The 18,744-nt window shown below is 39.5% G+C and overlaps 1 protein-coding gene and 1 pseudogene across 10 annotated transcripts in view; both read right to left on the bottom strand.

Annotated features, from left to right (window-relative positions):
* The window catches only part of Sfmbt1 (Scm like with four mbt domains 1), a 104,801-nt gene that overhangs the window by 3,704 nt on the left and 82,353 nt on the right, over positions 1-18,744 (bottom strand). For all 10 annotated transcript variants that reach the window (XM_085828501.1, XM_085828493.1, XM_085828496.1 and 7 more), the window contains 8 exons: positions 17,560-17,673; positions 15,461-15,503; positions 13,362-13,423; positions 12,610-12,749; positions 5,941-6,050; positions 4,794-4,969; positions 1,375-1,553; positions 956-1,201 (listed from right to left, as the gene is read on the bottom strand). In XM_085828501.1, coding sequence (XP_085684627.1) covers positions 956-1,201; positions 1,375-1,553; positions 4,794-4,969; positions 5,941-6,050; positions 12,610-12,749; positions 13,362-13,423; positions 15,461-15,503; positions 17,560-17,673 — 1,070 coding nt within the window. The remainder of the gene's footprint in view (positions 1-955; positions 1,202-1,374; positions 1,554-4,793; positions 4,970-5,940; positions 6,051-12,609; positions 12,750-13,361; positions 13,424-15,460; positions 15,504-17,559; positions 17,674-18,744) is intronic.
* On the bottom strand, positions 6,057-11,886 carry LOC110309114 (transformer-2 protein homolog beta pseudogene; annotated as a pseudogene).

The raw sequence follows: 18,744 nt of genomic DNA, 5'->3' as shown, positions 1-18,744 counted from the left end.
GAAGTTTATAATACAAATTTTGTATTATCTTATTTATTGATGTTCCCCATGTGTTTCTGGATGTTCCTAGCTGTTCTCTGGTAGGATGCTAAAGCAAATGCTATTTCCAATGAGAACATGAAAATAAATCTTCTACTGCTCCTGTTAATGGGACATTTAAAAAGTCCAGTTTAAAATGATAATTTTGTTTTGTTTTAGAGTGGTTTCCTGTTGCCCACACTAGCTTTGAACTGGTCTCCTGCCCCTCCTCCCAAGTACTGGGGCTACAGGAGTATGAATGATGCCATACCTTGTTTTATGCTGTACCAAGGGTTGAACTTAGGGCTTTGTGCATGCTAGGCAGGCACTCTACCAATTATTATAAAGTTAATTATAATAGCCTCTAGTATTATACAGGTCATACAATGTACATTTATGTACATAGTAAATTGCTAAACAAGACAGCTGAATGTGAGACTTAAATGAGTAAATAATTGGTTTCTAGAAAATTACACATATTATAAAAATTATTTAAACAACACTTTTCCTTAAACCAAATGGCAAGTTATAAATAAGCTAGCAACAAAGCTTTTTTTTACTTAAAACAAGCAGCTTCTCTGAGAATGCCCCTTCACTAACAACCTCCAAAAAATGCTTGTGGCTCATGAAGACCACAACTTTGAGGATCACTTTACTCATTTGTAATTTACTCGTGTTTGTGTGCGAACGTCCATGCTGGGCCCACAGGGGCCAGACGAGGACATCAGTATTGGAATTCCAGGCAGTTTTGTGCAATAGCCTCCATGGGGGCTGGGAACCTAACGAGTCTCCAGCCCGAGGCTCACTTTAAAATGGCCCTAGACATTCTTCCTAAGTTTATATGGAAAGAAGTGGAATGCTGGCGCCATCACAGTGACAGGGGGGGTGTGGGGGAGGATAAGAGGGTACCGTGAGCGGGACTCTTTTCACATGGTACCTTTGGTGAAGGAGGCTTGTTTTCATCGTCTGAGACGGAGGAGGTCTGGGCGTCTCTCTTGTTGGTCTGCGTGTCTGGGGGCAGGGGGGTGGGCGTCTCACTCTGGGTGGGAGACGAGGAGCTAGATTTTTTCTCTGACACCTCAGACTCCTCCTGCAACTCCTCCTGCTGCTCGGATGTACTGCCCTCAGTCAGGGAGTCTTCATCTCCATCATCTGCATCCTCCTCATCTTCACCCCCACTTCCCTAGAGGAAAAGGAAAGAAATCTCACTTTAACCCAGGACAAACCAACCACTGGCACAAAACGATCTACTGACCAGAAGGTGGAGTTAAAAAGATGTGTAGGTCCTATGTATACAGACTATATAAAGCAGAGATCACTTGGCTCCTAGAGGAAGGTGTGTCACAGATCTTATACCTGGGGTGAGCCCACTGGGGTATTGTCAACAGATGCAGAAGAACGCTTCTTCTTATGAACAAAAATATTCTTCCGCCTTTTTCTCCTCTTACTGCTTTTTTTCAGGGCACAAGATAAATTACTATGCCCACCGGGTGGCCTCCCAATTCTTTTATTTTTCTTCTTTCCATAATAGTGCGCTAAATAGAAATGATCAAAAAGAAGGAAAAAAGGTAGTGTAATTATTGTTATGCACCATAAAACCACAGGATTCAACTACCACAGCAGAAAATGGGTACACTACATTTACAGTTTAAATTCCATACACTAGAATAAGCAGAGAATACATAATTTGATTTGTACTAACATGTAGAAATGTAAGCAATCCTCGGTATGTCAAGGCAGAGAACATATCTATTGATACAGAGTTCTCAGAGCAACCACTTTGCTAATTCCCATCACTGCAGATGAACTTGCTCTCTGCAGAACCACACAGTGGGCACTGCTTTATAAATTGCTTTCTTCATGCAGTGCGATTTGTTTTAGTCCCCTCTCTTCTGTATGTTGGTGAGCAGGAGTCTACTGTATGGAGGTACCCATTCATCTGTTTCACTGTTGATGAGCACTCGGGCTATACTCAGGTCTTCACTGTAATTAAAGTTGTAATGAACAACTCAGGTTCTTTGCAGGAGCAGGAAGTGCACTTATCCACAAAGCTATTTCTTTAACCCTGCACACAAGGTGTGTTTTCACTGCTTTACACAAATACCAGATAACTGAAATGCTGGACCTTAGGATATCTGAACAATTTAATGTTTGTGTAGAGAAATTTCTCATTGTAGCTTAAAAAATAACAGATAAATTTATGTGGTAATGGCATGATATTCCAATATGTGTATAATATGTAATGATAAGATCAGGGTAAACAACATAGATTTCACTTTAAACATTTATAGTTTTTTTTATTAGAAACATCTGAAATCCTCTCTACTATTTTAAACATAAAATTAAATGTCGCCAAAAGTTAGCCTTCCCAGTCAGTCTAAGTGGTATCTCCAAGAAAAATAAAGAGCTTTTGTCTTAATCAGGGTGGACGGTGTTTCTGAGCCTCATCAGGAATCTGTCCGGGCCTCTACCCAGGTGTGCACACAGGCGCAAACCCCTTTAATTCTACTGCATTACTGTGCCATCAATCAACTCCTCTCCATTCCCACTCCTGCACACTCTTCCCAGGCTCTGATAAGCACTACTCAATTCCTGACTTTAGTGTCCACACAGAAGTGAGAATATTCAGTATTTTTCTTTGTGTGTCTAACTTATTTCACTTTTCATAACACCCCAAAGTTCTATCCATGATGCTACAAATCTCAAACCTCCATTCCACAAGTAACAACTGACTCTGAGCCACTCTCATGTGCTCACTGAACATTTGTGTACTTTCTTCCCTGTTTGTGCAAGCCTTTCATTAATTGTTTAAAACTGTTTTCTTTTTATTTTATTTAAAAACAAAAAATTGTGACACTGTAGACCGAACCCAAGATTGCACTAATGCTACAACACTGAGTTGTAACTTGTTTTTTACTTTTTGAGATAAATTCACAAATAAAATTCACCTGGTGGCCTACTGTTTAGTGCCTTCAGTACTGTCTGTATGAAATCATCAACACCAATTCAAGACATGTGGAACCCCATAGGAAGAATAATATCAACTAACCAGACCCCCCAGAGCGTCCAGGGACTAAACCACCAGCCAAAGAGTACACATGGGGGGGGACCCACGGCTCCAGCTACATATGTAGCAGAGGATGGCCTTATCTGGCATCAGTGGGAGGGGAAGCCCTTGGTCCTGTGGAGGCTGGATGCCCCAGCATAGGGGGTGCTGGGGAGGTGAGATGGAAGTGGATGAGTGGGTGGAGGAGCACCCTCGGAGAGGCAAAGGGGAGGAGGAAGAGAGGGGATTTGTGGAAGGGAAACCAGAAAGGGGGATATAATTTAAAGTATAAACGAATAAAATGACTAATAAAAAAAATAGTCTTCTCCAAAGGGGGAAAAAGAATTTTTAATTGAACTCAAAACTATAATTAACTACTGTAAGCATACGATTCGGTGGGAGTTATTATTTTCAAATGACATGCAGCTATCAGCTCTGCATCATCTCAAAACTTCCCCTTTCATTACAAAGTTATGGAAATTCATCAAACGTTCTGGAAGCTTGGCTATACACACATTAAACATATTTTGTCAGTATGATGGCTTGGTGTCCTTTATTTAATGGCAATATTGAGAACCACAGTTTCCCTTGGCCTTATGTGTCCTGTTGCCATGAGTATTTCTGGGTCCTCACTAGAAACCTTTGCTTGCCCTGAGGTCTGGAGACGACTGCTTTCTTCTAGAAGCTCTGTAGTTCTAGTTCTCACAAAAGGCATCCATGATAGGTCTAAAGCTGATGTCTGTATATTGTATGTGCTATGAGCCACAGAGTCTGGCTATCCACTGTTACTGGGACCACCTTAAACTTAGCTCTCTCTTCACTATTTGTCACCCTTGTTAAAGTCATTTGATCATGCAAATGCCACCTGACTTCCAGATCCTGTTTCAGCCCCTTGTTTTACTCTGCTCCTCTTTAACACTAGAATCTGTCAATGATTATAGTCTCCTCTGTGGTTACAAAAGGAGGTCCTTCAACTTTATTTTTGTTGCTTCTTTTTTCAGGATTAAAAAGCTTGGTTATTCTAAATACTTGTTATTTTTCTTTAAATTTAAGACTATAGAGAAAAACCACAACTGGCATAGTGGTCTATGCCTATTATCCCAGTAACTGGAAGGCTGAGTAAAGTGGACAGAAAGCTGGAGCCAAGACAAGGCTATACAGTGAGTTCTAGGCCAGTCAGGGCCACACAGAAAGGCTGTTTCAGAACAGGAGCTGGGTATGGTACTGCACACCTGGGCTACATGATAAGACCTTGTTTCAAAAAACCAAAAAGTCAGACCAAACCAACAAAGCCCCCAAAACTAACCCCCCAATATTCCCACCCCTCCCTCCACACATACAAAGAAAAGGAGGGCTTGGGATGTAGCTTAGAGACAGGATGCTTGCCAAGCAAGCATGAAGTCCTAGGTTTAATACCTAATACCTCACAAAGGAGGGAGGGAGGTGCAAGAGGGGAGGGGGGAGACAATTTTAGTTATGTAGTAAATAACATAAAAATTCAATATAATTTTCTGAAAAAATAAATTCGTTGGTCCTTCTGTTTTTAAAGATTTTTTTAAAAATAAGATACAATAAAACAACAAGAACAGAATAAATAAGATCATATGACCCATAGTAAATCTATCATCTGAGCCTTCACAGAAGAAGCTGTGCTTCTGCTAACATGAATGTCTCTGGAAGATGTAACATGGTAATGTTATGGCTAACACATTTAAAAACCATCACTCACTGTATTTGGTCTTTGTAAGGACAGAGCAGTTCTCAGAACATGTATCCAGAACCATGCGTGGACCAAAGAGGTTGGGACAACATTCCAGCTTGATGCATGTTTGCCGGCAGAATTCAGTCACTCGGTCTGCTGTTCTCACTATCTCAACAGTAGCTCGGTAACTCTTTCCTTTATATCTACAATTAGAAAACATCAGATGCCAAACTTATTCCACAGTGATAACTCTGAGAAAAACTGATCAGAAGTGGGCTGGAAACTGCTTTATTTGTCTAAAATAGTTTGAGTATTCTTTTTAAATGGTTTATTTATTTTTATTCAATATGCATTTGTATTTTGCCTACGTGGTATGTATCTGTGATGGTGTTGGACCCCATGGAACTGGAATTACAGACAGCTGTAAGGTGCTATATGGATTCTGGGACTTGAACCAGGGTTCTCTGGAAGAGTGGCCAGTGCTCTTCACTGCTGAGCCATCTCTCCAACCCTTACAGTTTGAGAATTCTTAAGTTCTGCAGTCTGTACTTAAATCTGGTATGCTACAATAAATGAAAATTAAGTTATTAAAGAAGACAAAGGCCAGCTTTCTGTTCTAGGTGAAAGTGTGCATTTGTGCACTTCCTCAGTCATCTGCTTAAGCCATCAGGTGACCCCCAGGGCCTCAGCAGGCCAGGGAAGTGCTCACCGATAAGCTCTGCTCTCCTGCCTTCAAGAACTTTAAATACTACTTTTACTAACTACTATAAAAGCACCGTTTTCATTCAATCTACCTTTACCCCCCATCAGTGATCCTCAGAGTCTGGCTCGAGGACAATATGACATGCCAACTGCCATCTATCCACAAAAAAGTTCAAGTCAGAAAGCAGTAGTTAAGTGTTCATAAATTTTCACAGAAGTTTTAAAACATAATTTTATATATCTTCACACTAATAAAAGTGTTCTTGTATTTAAGTATCTTAATCTTAAGGTTCTTATTTCTTAGAATTGTTTGTCACATAACAGATAAGTAAAAAAGGAAAAATTAGCCTGGTCCTTTAGCACAAATGGCTGCAGCAGCTCTGCTCTGGGAACACAAGTGACCGGGTGCTGTCAAGAAGCTACCTGAACTGTGAACAACAAACATGAACATGGAGTGAGGGCCTCTACTCACTTGGCCTTTAGGACTTCCCCACATCCGTGCCACACAGAGTCTTTGTCCAGCTGGAGCTCACGGAGGACGCGGCTGGGTTTGTATGCTGCGTTGATAAGCAAAGTAAGTACCTGAGGGGTTAAGGCAGACATATGTGTCAGGCGGAAAGAGAAAGCTAGTGTGAAGACTTTAACATCAATTTGGAGCTTATTTCCATTCATATTAAGAATGTTAACAAAAGTATGTCAACTGCAATTTAAGAGTAACCATCAGGAAAAAGCACAAGCAACACAAATCTGCAAGTTGTCTAGCATGTGCTTCTCAAGCATGCTGTATATAAACAATTGTATCTATTTGGGATTCTCCTAGTTAGGGTTACTACTGCTATGATAAAACACCATGACCAAAAATAACTTGTAGAGGAAAGGATTTATTTGGCTTACAGGTTACGGTCTTTCACAAGGAGAAGCCACAGCAGGAACCTAGTGGCAGAAACTGGAGCAGAGACCATGAACACTGTTTCCTGGCTTGCTTCATGGATTGCATGTCCTTCTTTCTTATACCCAGGACCACCTGCCCAGGGCCAGCACTAACGACAGTGCTCTAGGTCCTCCCATGCCAATCAACAAAATGCCCTAGAGACTTGTTGAAAGTCTGATGGAGGCAGCTTCTCAACTGATGCTCTTCTTCCCAGATTCTTCTAGCTTATGTCAAGTTGACAAAAGACAAAAACCAAAAACAAAACCCAAAAACCAAAAACAAAACCAACCAGGAGAAGGAAGGACACTAGGTAGACATAAGCCTTCTTATGGCTAGGGGAGTCTGGTCCAGAAACTCTATAGCTTCCTCAGATTCTGCCTTGCCATTCTGAAGACTGACAGGTTCAAGGCCTCATATACACTGCCTACAGTGGAACATACTGGCTAAAGTCTGAAAGGCTCATAGCTTGATCATGGACTCTAATTAATGTCACAAACCTCTTAAGTTGTAAACTAATCTCACAGTAAACTCAAGCACCTACACACACAATCTTTTTTAACACAGGGTCTTGCCTTACTCAAGATTCTTCTGCCTCTGCCTCTGCCTCCTAAGTGTTGGAATTCTGTGCATGTGCCCCTGTCACCCCCATCAGCCAGCCATCCACTGAGCTGATCCAGGCTTGCCTGGAGACTGAGCTTAGAGTTCCAACCTACAACTTCAGACCAGGCATCCCAGTCCAATTCCACCCATACACTGTCAGCCACCTCATCTACTGCTGGGCGCTGGGCCATATGAAACTGAATCCCAGTGCAGTGTAAGAGACCTCCACCCTACCTCACTCATGTGATGTGGTGACAGTGTTCCCTGGGAGAAGCTCTCCCTACTCCAGTCTCCATGCTGCTGCTTGCCAGCCCTCATGGTGTAAAGACACATGTAACCTATCTGTACTCCCTGGCACAGACCTCCCCAACTCTGCAGCTACTGTGCCAGATCCATCTTCCAGGGTGAGCCAGACCTACCCATCCTGTGCTCTGGGTCAGCTTCATAAGTCACCTGACCCTGCTCTGCCTGCAGCCTCTCCAATTCACAGAAAACAAATGAAGCTAATAATTACTGAAACACAAACTACAACTAAGAACACAAACAACAAAATCAAAACCCCACAACTGAATGACTACAATCACACACCTTTCAATAATAACTTTAAATATCAATGACCTAACTCTTAAAAGACACAGGCTGGCTAAATGGACTAAGAAACAAAAATCAGAGCTGGGCGTGGTGGCACACGTCTTTAATCCCAGCACTTGAGAAGCAGAGGCCGGTGGATTTCTGAGTTAGAGGCCAGCCTGGTCTACAAAGTGAGTTCCAGGACAGCCAGGGCTATATAGAGAAACCTTGTCTAGAAAAACCAAAAAAAGAAACAAAAATATACCTTTTGCCTACAAGGAACTCAGCTTAAAAGACAGGCCTACTTTAAAAGAAAAGGATTAAAAAAGTTACAAGCAAAAGGGAACTGGAAGCAAACTGACAAGTTAACCCAATATCTGACAAAATAGACTTAAACTAAAAATAATCAGAATAGCAGACACTTCACTCTGATTAAGGGTCAGAGGGCAATCACTGGAGAAGATATAACAACTCTACAAGTATATGTGCCAAACTTTAGAGTACACTAGAACTAAAGACACAGACGATCATCAACTCAGTAACAGCCAGTGATATTTATACCCCACTCTCTCCATTAGACAAGACATCTGGACAAAATATAAACAGAGACAGGTCAGAATTAAATGACATCATGCATCAAATCCAACCTAATTAACACATGCAGAGTATTCCACCCACACACTAAGTAAAACACATTCTACTCACATTGTGGGACATAAAACAAGTTCAGAATAAACAAAGTAATTGTGTATCCTATCAGAGTATAATGTAGTAAAACTTCTAACTGACAACAAAGTAATCTACATGAGCTCACACAGACTAAACTACTCCTTACTGAATGAGGAATGAATCAAACAACTATATAACAATGAAAACACCACACAACTAAATGTCTGGGACACAGAAAAAGCAGCCCAATATGGTTAATTTTAATTTAAGCTCTGAGTGCTTAAATTAAAAAACAATCACAAAAAAAGCACAAATAAATTAATAGTGCAGCTAAAGGATTTGAAAAAACAAGAACAAATCAAGTCAGTACATGGCAAGAAATAATAAAAATCAAAACAGAAATTAATGAAATTCAAATAAACCCACACAATCAATGAATGTAAGAGTCTGATAGAACTTCAGAAAAGATAATCAAGACGACAGAACTTTAAAATTTCAGGCACCCACCACAGTTCCCAGCTTTTCAGTTTCCTCTACACAGTCTCATGTGGTTCTGACAAACATCGTTTATTAGCTACAAGTGAGCTTATTTGCTGATTTGCTTGGGTGAACGTTCCCGGAATGGAAAGAACTGTGTACCAATTAGCCATGTAGGGACAGTAGTCCCCAGTCTTATCTGTGGTTTTGTATTCTGAGTTTCAGCCATATATGATCCACAGTGGTCTAAAACCTAGAAAGAATTCACAAATTTTCAGTTGTACACCACTTTGAATAGCCCAATGAAATCCTGTACCTTCCTGCTAAGGCACATGAACTACTACCTCTGCCTACTCTGCCCATGCTGTACAGACTCTGCACACTATAGCCTCATAGTAGCTGTGCCAGTTATCAGATCAGCTCTTAAAATATCACAGTGCACATAGCTCAAGCAACCCTCAAAGTAGTCTAGTGCCACATCGCTCATCATGTAAGCACTGATCTGATCTCACGAAATAGGAAAGATGATTTTCAAACAATTTTCTATCTTATTATTTGTTATTGTTAATCGTTTACCATGTCTAACATATCAATTAAGTTTTAACTAAGTGGACATAGTTTGAATATGTTCCCCCAAAGCGTGTGTCAGAATCCTGGTCCCTAATATGTAGAAGGATGAGACCAGGTAAGAGGTTGTGATGTGTAGTTTTAATTGTCATTTTGACACTGTATTATCACCTGGGGAGGGTGTGTCAATGAGGAACTGTCTAGATTTGGCTTCCTCGTGGGCATGCCTGTGGGGGATTATCTTGATTATGCTGACTGACCCAGCCTAATAGTGAATAGCATCACTCTTTGGGTTTACGGTCTGGGGTGTATAAAGAAGGAGAAAGTGAGCCGAGCAAAGCATGGACATATTCAATTCACTCATCTGCTCGACTGTGGATAAAATGAGAGTAGCTGTTTCCAGTTTCCGCTGTCTTGACTTCCCTGCAATGATGGATTGTAATCTGCAATTATGAACCAAATAACCCTTTCTCCTTTAAGCTGCTAAAGGTCCTTGTCCCCAACTGTTTTTTGACCAGTGGCCAATGACTGGGCAATGGGAAAAAGGGCGGGACCCTTACAGTTGCACTAGGATGCAGGGGGAAGAGACACAGACAGGGTCAGCAGGCTGCAGTTGGAGATGGAAGAGGAGAGCTGCAGGAGAGCCAACCAGTCATTAAAAATTTGGGGAAGTGGCCACTGGCCACTTCCCTGATTGGGCTTGGGGTAGCAGGGGATGGTTTAGGAGTGCCCAGCCTTTGAGGTAGCCAAGACATTTTAAAAATAAGCTAATATGTGTGTGTTTGTCTTTCTTTCCTTTTTTAAAAAAAATTTTCTGGGTTTATTTAAATAGTTCTTAAAACATTTGAATTGGGCCTCCTTTGGTAAGCAAAGGACCTGAAAAATCATATTTAAAAAATGAACAGGCAGTCTTAATCCATGACAGAGGTGTGGTGATCTCTTCTCTCATTCCATACTTTGAAGCACCCAGTGTTTTCATATCGTCTAAACGCTAGAGAACAAGAGTCCACCTGTGGTGGAAAGTATTGTCACTTGCTGATCATTAGTTGAAATACCATTATCTCCTTGTAACAGCCTTAAGAAACAGCCTTTTAAAGGCATGTATTTGTAGCTCTTATTCCCTGCTATATATAATACAGATTACATTAAAGGATGACACAGCCACATTAATGTAAGTATTAAACATTTGTTGTATGGAAAGATTTTCTAATACTAGCAGTACAGAATTATAGCATATTTTTAACACTTAATTGCAGGTATATTGAATATGGCAAATTTCATGGACTCCTGAAAGAAAATTATTTTTACTTAATTTTTAAATTTTTTACTGCTAAGACTGGTTCTGGCTCAGCACTGGTATTTAGAAAGAAAAGTAAACATTAAACTTGCTTATTGTTGCTTTTTGCTGTCTGGTAGCATTTTACATACAGGCTTCCATCTTCAGAATACCTTGGATTCAGTTAAAAAAAAAACCTTTTAAAAGGAGTTTTGTATAATAGAAACTTCTCAGCACTCAGAATTTGGACTGTGAAAAAGCACATGCAAAACATACTTTTCTGAAAACACTGAACTTTGAACAAAGCACCGAACTACACGAATGCAGAATGAAAACAGCACTTCAACTCCACCAAAGTCATCATAAAAGGTGTAAAAGTCACCTAACTTCATAGGCACTGTTCACTTTTTAAACAGGAGACAATAGAAAATATTGTCCACAAACAATATTCCAGCTCTATGGCAGGTTTCAGAAAGTCTTCATCGTCATGTTTTAATAGCAACGAGGTGAGTAGGATCGTGATCGAGAACATGACTTGTTTCCTCCATGACTGTAGTAAGGTGACCGACCATTTTCTGTAAATCTGATCTCTGTCTTAAGCTGCTCTCCATCCTCCTCCTGCTCCTCTGCTCCTCCTGCTCCATATGGTCTGCTGTAACAGTCCCCGTCATCATATCCCCAATCCTATCCTCTGTTACAACAGTCTCGGCGGTGTGAACTGCCTTAAGTGTGTCTCCTGGTGTTGGGGTATGGGGCCTTTTTGTTATAGAGGAAGAGACCCTAATTCATCTCCCATCAAGCTCCATTCCACTGGCACGTTTTTTAGCTTCCTTGGTCTCATCTACATTTTCAAAATATACAAAGGCAAATCCTCTTGAACATCTAGATTGCTGGTCATATACAACAGACACATCAGCAATGGGGCCATATTTAGAGAATACTTCTCTTAGGTTTCTTTCTGTGGTGTATAAGCTCGACCCAAATACTCCAAGACAACAGTTGCGGTCGGGATTTGCCCGGTTCCCAACATGACGCCTTCAAGCAGACATGGGAGAATGGCTGTGGCTGTGGCTGTGGCCTGTGATCATCTTGGCTGCAAGTCCTGCTCCAGGATCGTCTATGCTAGTGAGATCCTGATGGTGACCTAGAATCTCTTCTGAATCTAGACCTAGATTCAGATCTGGACATTGACTTTGATCTAGAACGCCTTGGAATGAGACCCTTGCAGGTGTAAGCCACGCAGACTTCCCTGATCCGTGAGCACTTCCACTTTGGGAAGCAGAACAGGATTCCCACTCGCCTTAGTTCTACTTGCTGATGTCACTCATGATTCCAGGTTGCCGTAACCGCTACTGGCCTTTACTGAAGCTGTCAAGCTTCCAGATTCCTTACAGAGGCTCTGCCACAGCCTAGCGGGACACCAAACTTTGAGAGTAGCTCAAAACCGACAGACATGCTCTCCACCACCTCTGCACAGGTCTCATGTGTGTCTTTCATTCGCAGACCCAAAGATAGCTCATAGGCCATCCACCAGGAGCTAAAACCTCAATGAAACTAGAGGTCCTTAGAAAAATTAGAACCTTGACCTCAAAGGGGACAGTAGGGCTCCAGTTGCTCTTACATTTCTGATATGGCAGCATTATTCTTCCTTAAACATACAGTTTTCACAAAAATTTGACCCAGACAAGATCTTTAACAGAAGTCGAACTGATAAGCACCATTTAGTCTTGAACTTTTCAGCTTCCAACACTATGTACTAAATCTTTTGTTCCTAACTAACCTCCTTCAGGTATCTTGTTATAAGAAAAAAAATTAATACAATACATACAAGAAAGAAAAAAGACATAGAATCTAAAGGCATAGTAGTTTTCACACTTCTAGGCACTATCTGAAGTCTTAGAATCGCATCTGCCGTGGCTAACTATACCTTAGAACAGGTAAGTTACAGTTGATGGAACGTATGGTTGTTACATCAATGGTACACTCTCTGCATGAATCAGCCTAGGATACTCCGTTTACCTTCCAAGTTCTGCCCTAGGTCACAGTCTTACCTCTCTAAGTACCAGAACGCAGTTCCCAGGTCCCACACATTGAGGCAGCTCAGCAATTCTTCCTTTATTAAGATAGGGCCCTGAGAAGCAACGGTGGTTGAAGTATATCTTTGGACAACAGTATTTTCCATTGATCATCACTAGGAATGAAGAAATAAGTATTCAAAGCACTCATTCACTTCATAGGCACTCCATGTTTCCAAAGATGAGCTGGGGTTGGCAAGTGGCACATATGCTATTATATGATTAGCTTTAAAGTTACATTGTGTGTGTATGCGTGTGTGTAGATGGACTTGCGCATGCTATGCAAGCATTGAGCTATATATTTCTAGTCATGGAAATACATATTTTGAAGCTTAACATAGAATGCTCTTAAATATCTTATATTTACTTTATGCTAGCTTACAGGGCTTATCACTATTCAGAACTACATATGTTCATAAATTCTTGGGTAATGTGACACAAGTCTAGAGCCCCACACTTCTACTGATAAAGTGGAGGACCTACTCCATAAACTCACCAGACTCGATGACCAATTATTTCTTTTCTAGTCCTTCAAAATCAACTGTTGAATAATCTATTCTATAGTACTCCTAGGGATAAATGCTGAAAATGAACCAGACTCACAGTCTGTCTCCTAAGCCCCACCTTAATTGACATTCCAAATGTACAGGAGATTTGTTTACTTTATTTCAAAATAAGAGTCACTATGTAGCTCTAGTTGGCCTAGAGTTATGTCACACATACTATACCTGAGTGGGTAGAGTTCAGCTGATTCTTCAGGCCCTCGTGGACAGTTCTTGAAGACAATATTCTGGGTTCAGAAAACAAAGGAAAATTGTGAAATTGCCAGCAAAGCCTACAAGTTTCCTTCAAAAAAGTAAATATGGCAACTTATAAACCCAAAAAAGCATGCTCTTCAACCATAATATATTTCTTTTTAAGTAGAAACTGATTTTAAAACCATGCATAGGACAACAAGCCAAGAATCTCTAGACATGTGATACTATATGTTCAAAAATTACAAAACTGTATTATAAAATCTAAACGCTTCTTGTAGGATTTTGGTTGTTGTTGTTTGAAACAGAGTCTCTGTAAATATCTCTGGCTGATCCAGTACTCACTATGTAGCCCAAGATGGCCTCAAACTCATGGTGATCCTCCTACCTCAGCTTCCTGTATGCTGGTATCACAAGCATACATCATCATGCCTGACTTTCTGTAAGATTCTTAAATAAATGCTTCATTTTGTTCAAATCATACAGTAAAAACATTTCTTGTGTATATGCAAGTATGTTCATATACACTGGGTATAGAGGCCAGAGGTCAACTGAGATATCACATTTTGTTTGACAACCTGAGCTAACCAATTCAGCTAGACTGACAGGCTAGCAAGTCCCAGGGTCTCTGCTTGTCACTGTCTGCCTACCACTGGCATTTCAAGTACACCATCATGCTTAGCTTTTTATTTGGGTTCTGGGGACCAAACTCAGGCAGGTCTTCATACTTGGTCAGCAAAAACTTTGCCAATTGAGACATCTCCTCAACCTCTCAGAAACATTTCTTATATAGTCTTCTGTCAGTGTGTATACATATAATTAATAAAACACTAGAGGTGCCTTCTACACGGAAAGATCCTTGAAATATTATACAACATTTTGGAATGCTTCACTACTGAAACTTTTGTTTGAACTTAGCAATTAAGATGTTATTGTTGCTATCTCACTTATGCAGCAGGAATAAAATTGTATGGCCTTTCACTTTTCTTCTATTAGCAGTTTTATTACCTACATAGCTACAAAGTAGCTACAAATTATTTACTAGGTTATTGCAAAAGTGGCTAAAAATGGGACTGTATACCTCAAAATTCATTTATTAAAATTATAAAATTCATTTATTTATATAACCTTCAATGTAACTGTACATGAAGGTCAGGCTTTTAGGAGATAATTAAGACTTACTTAGAACTTAGATTCTAAGAGTAAGATCATCTAATAGAAGAGGAAAGACAAAGACAGGAAGAAGGCAGGGAGAGTTCTTCACTGTTGTGAAGCCCCAACTAGAAGCTGTCCATTGGAACTCCAGGATGCAAGGCCTTACAAGGAATCATACCAACTGCCATTCTCATCTACAATTCCTAGCTTAAGAGCATGAGAGAATTAGCTTCAGTGGCTTACATCACCCAGTCTGTGGTAATTTTGTTATGGCAGCTTATGAGACGATATAGAATATAAAATTTAAAATAAACATACAAACTTCTTTATTTTTAAGATATAAGATACTACACCAACTGACTGCTTCTTAAAGACTGTAAGAGTGTGCTACAAAGAATTTTCTGATGGGTTTAAAGGAGGAATGTAGCTTTTCTTTTCCAGTTGCTCTTTTGTACATCAGGATACTGTGATGAATCATTCCCTGACTTAACAATTCTTGCTTTTCTTTCACAAATATTTTCTTTCTTTATTTCAATTGCCTTCAGTATCTAAAAGCTTTAAAAATTTTCATTTTGGGAAACATCTTGATATATTTGCCCTTTTTGTGTAGAGGGTTTTACTACATAACCCAGGCTAGTCTGGAACTCGGTATACAAACCAAGCCTACCTTGATGATCCTCTGATCAGCCTTTAAAGTAGCTAAGATTATAGGTGCACACCACCATGCCTAACTTTATAATGCAGTTTTAGGAAAGGCGTATACTGAAAGAAGTATTTAAGCTACCAAATTTGACTTAAAAGTTTATGCTTCCATCTGAGAAAATAACACAAAGGAGATATATTCCCTTAAATAGTCATTTTTCCCCTAGGTAGTCTAAGTTTAACCTGAACTGTTAGACATCTATTATATTACGTACTGTTTTTCTGGTTGAACCACTGCGATTTTCCTCAGTTTATGCCCTAAAAGAAGAGAAAACAAATGTCAAAGAAATTTAAAGATGAAGTCAAAGGCTCATGCTTTTTACCACGTCTGGCTAATCAGCACTTTTGATACCTGGTTGTATGTAAATAACTACAAGTACTTTTAAATTAATCTTTAAGTGCCAACATTCTAACTGAAGAACATTTTTCTGGGTTCTAAAAAACAAAACAAAACAAAACAAAACCAATATTTTCAAAGATCACTAGGCTAATTAATGAATAAAATACTTTCCAGCAAAAAACAGATACTGGAAAAGAAGGCTGATCTGACCAGCACCCTAGGATCAGAGAGCAGAAAGTCTCAACACAGTGCTAGAGAAATACAACATCCGTACGTGTAAAGATAGACTCTTAACTTACATCACATATAAAAATGAAAGGAAATTACTACAACACAGAGATAAAACTTCAAGATTCTTACATATGAGAAAAAGTTTACAGCACTAAATTTGTAGATACCTTTAAATATGACACAAAGAACAGAGGTGACAAAGGAGTCAGAATTACATTGGAATACATTAAACTTTACATTAAGGGCCAACAGGATGGCTCAGCGGATAAGGGTGCTTGCTACTAAGACTGACAATCTGAGTTTGATTCACAGTAGCCACTTGGTGGAGAAAGAATCAACTCCCACAAGTTGTTCTCTGACTTCCATCACCATGCAGTATATTTGTACATACATCACAAACACAATTACTTATAATAAATGTAAAAAACATAATAAAAAAAGAGTAAAAGGGCTGGAGAGATAGTTCCGCAATTAATACTTGCTCTTATACAGAGGACTTTGGAAGCAGAGGTAGACTAATCTGAATCCAAGGACCCCCTGGTCTACACACCTTGACTCCAGCTAAAAATAACTAGTAAAATACAAACAAAAGATAATAGGTGACCTGGAGAGATGTCTTAGAGGTTAAGAGCACTGGCTGTTCTTCCAGAGGTCCTGAGTTCAATTCCCAGCAACCACATAGTGGCTCATAACCATTTATAATTCAATCTGGTGCCCTCTCTTTTCTGTGCAAGGCATACATACAAGGCAAAAAAAGAAAACAAACGAGACAAAAACACAACAAAAGATAATAGGCTACCTAATTCCAATAGAAGCCAAATGCCAGTTTCTGAGTTGCCCTATGAAAAGATCCAATTAGCAAAGAACTTCAGCCAATGCCCAGCAAAAAAATGAAGTTCCTCAGTCCATAGCCCATGGAGATGAATTCCTGCCGCTGTGGTCTGACTGTGCTCTCAAATTAATTCTGAAGCTTAATTAGGAGGTGAAGTATTTGGTGAGGGATTAGATGATGAAGGTAGACTTTCATGATGCTCCAGAGAGGAAGCAGTCTGTTTTCACATGTGAACACCCAGCAAGAACATCTCTGGGCTGGAGACAGCTCAGACGTTAAGAGCACTTGTTGCTCTCACAGAAGACCCTGGCTTATTTTCCAGCCCCAACATGGGAGTTCACAACCAGCAATAACTCCAGTTGCAGAGATTCTGAGGCCTTCTTTTGACCTCTGGGAGCCTCAGGGACCCACATGATGCAAAATATACATCTAGGCAAAACATTCATATACATGATAAAATGTTTTAAGCCTAAAAAAAGAAAAAAGAGGGCCTTGTCTAGGAAACAAACAAACAAAAAAGATCCTCATATATGCTAACACCTTATTACCTGGACTTCTTACTCCAGTGATAATAGGAATTATTTTACAGAATCTTGTTATCCAAACCAGAATGGACTAAGACACTTGCTAGTAATCATTTGAGTAAACTTGGGGAGATTCTCCCCAAGTCAAACCCTAAGATGATGATTCCTGCCCTGGTGGAATCCTGTGAAAAATAAAGATCACCTAAGTTTAGCCCAGACTTCTAAGCTAATAAAAGTTTGTTGCAATAAATAACTGCCAACATATACAAAAATATAATTATCATTTTGGTTTTCTCTGAAATGTTTATATTCACCCTAATTGGAAGCACCTATGCAAGACATCATTTAATAACCAACCAATCTTCTAATCCAAAAATAGACAGATACCTCGTGCCCGGCGAGGAGTACTGAGAGGATGGCCATTGGTTTCACACCAGCCCAAAGGAAATATATTCATCGACTCTGCACTTACAATAAATTCGGGTACAGGCTTCTTAGAACCTGTTAGAATAAGAAAACAATTTTTGACATATTAAAAAGCTTCTTTTATAAGCTATTTTTCGAGTGTATGTGTGTGTGCTTTGTTTAGCTTTAAGGACTGGGTCTCACAAGCTAGCTTTGAAATAGTGATTCCTATACCTTAGCCTCCTATGTGTTAGAATTATAGGCATACACAACCATGTCTAGTCCTATACATTACTTTTTATACCATACTATAATAATATAGGCACAGTCTCTTAAGAAATAATCTCTCATGGAAATCACATATTTTATGTTATATAAATATTATGAAAAAATAAGTTACCTTCTATATATAACTTATAATAACCAAGAAGGAAGTATATACAAGTGACCTTTGGCAAAGAAACAGCAGAGAAGCAACTGGAGCTATGACTGGTGTCACTCATATGACTAGCAAGTATCAGTCATTTCCTTGCAATAACAAGAGTAAGAAGGCAAATTGTCAAGTTTACTTGAACTACCAGAACTAATGTCTTGCATTCTTGGACTAAACCTTAATATCGAACAAGGAATACAAATCAGGAAAAGATTTGCAAAATTGCATGGCAGATGTTCCATGGATGTCTGCAGTAAGTGCTGTCCTTGCTATCTGTATACCTGATATCAGTTCTACAAATCAGAGACAGAAGGCATCTTTTAGAAAGCATTTGGCAGCAGGATGAAGAAAACAGGCCACATACAATAGTGGCAGCATTGAGCACTTACATAGCTTCATCCACAAACCTGTCCAATCACTAAATATTACATTAAGACAGACAATTCAAGTTTGTCTACACACTACCTGGTTCTACTGTCTTGAGACAAACACAATGTTATCTTTTCAATAAGTGAGGCAATTAATGTTACACTAATGTATTTTGGTAATATCAAAATATATATTATATCGATTTGCCCTTATGAAAATAAAGGACTTTAAAGAGTTTTTAGTTGCTTTCATTTCTTACAACTTAAAAGCCCAGGACAAAAGGCAAAATTTTAGCTTATATTCTTAAATTTAAATTAGATCACTATTTAACAAGTCCACCTAGCAAGCTACACTACAGGAGTGAG

This window comes from Mus caroli, unplaced genomic scaffold, assembly GCF_978045245.1.
Source record: "Mus caroli unplaced genomic scaffold, Mus_caroli_1 scaffold_12, whole genome shotgun sequence".
Taxonomy (NCBI): Eukaryota; Metazoa; Chordata; class Mammalia; order Rodentia; family Muridae; genus Mus; species Mus caroli.
Note: the sequence above shows the minus strand (reverse complement) of the source record. Positions and strands in the feature narration are given on the sequence as shown.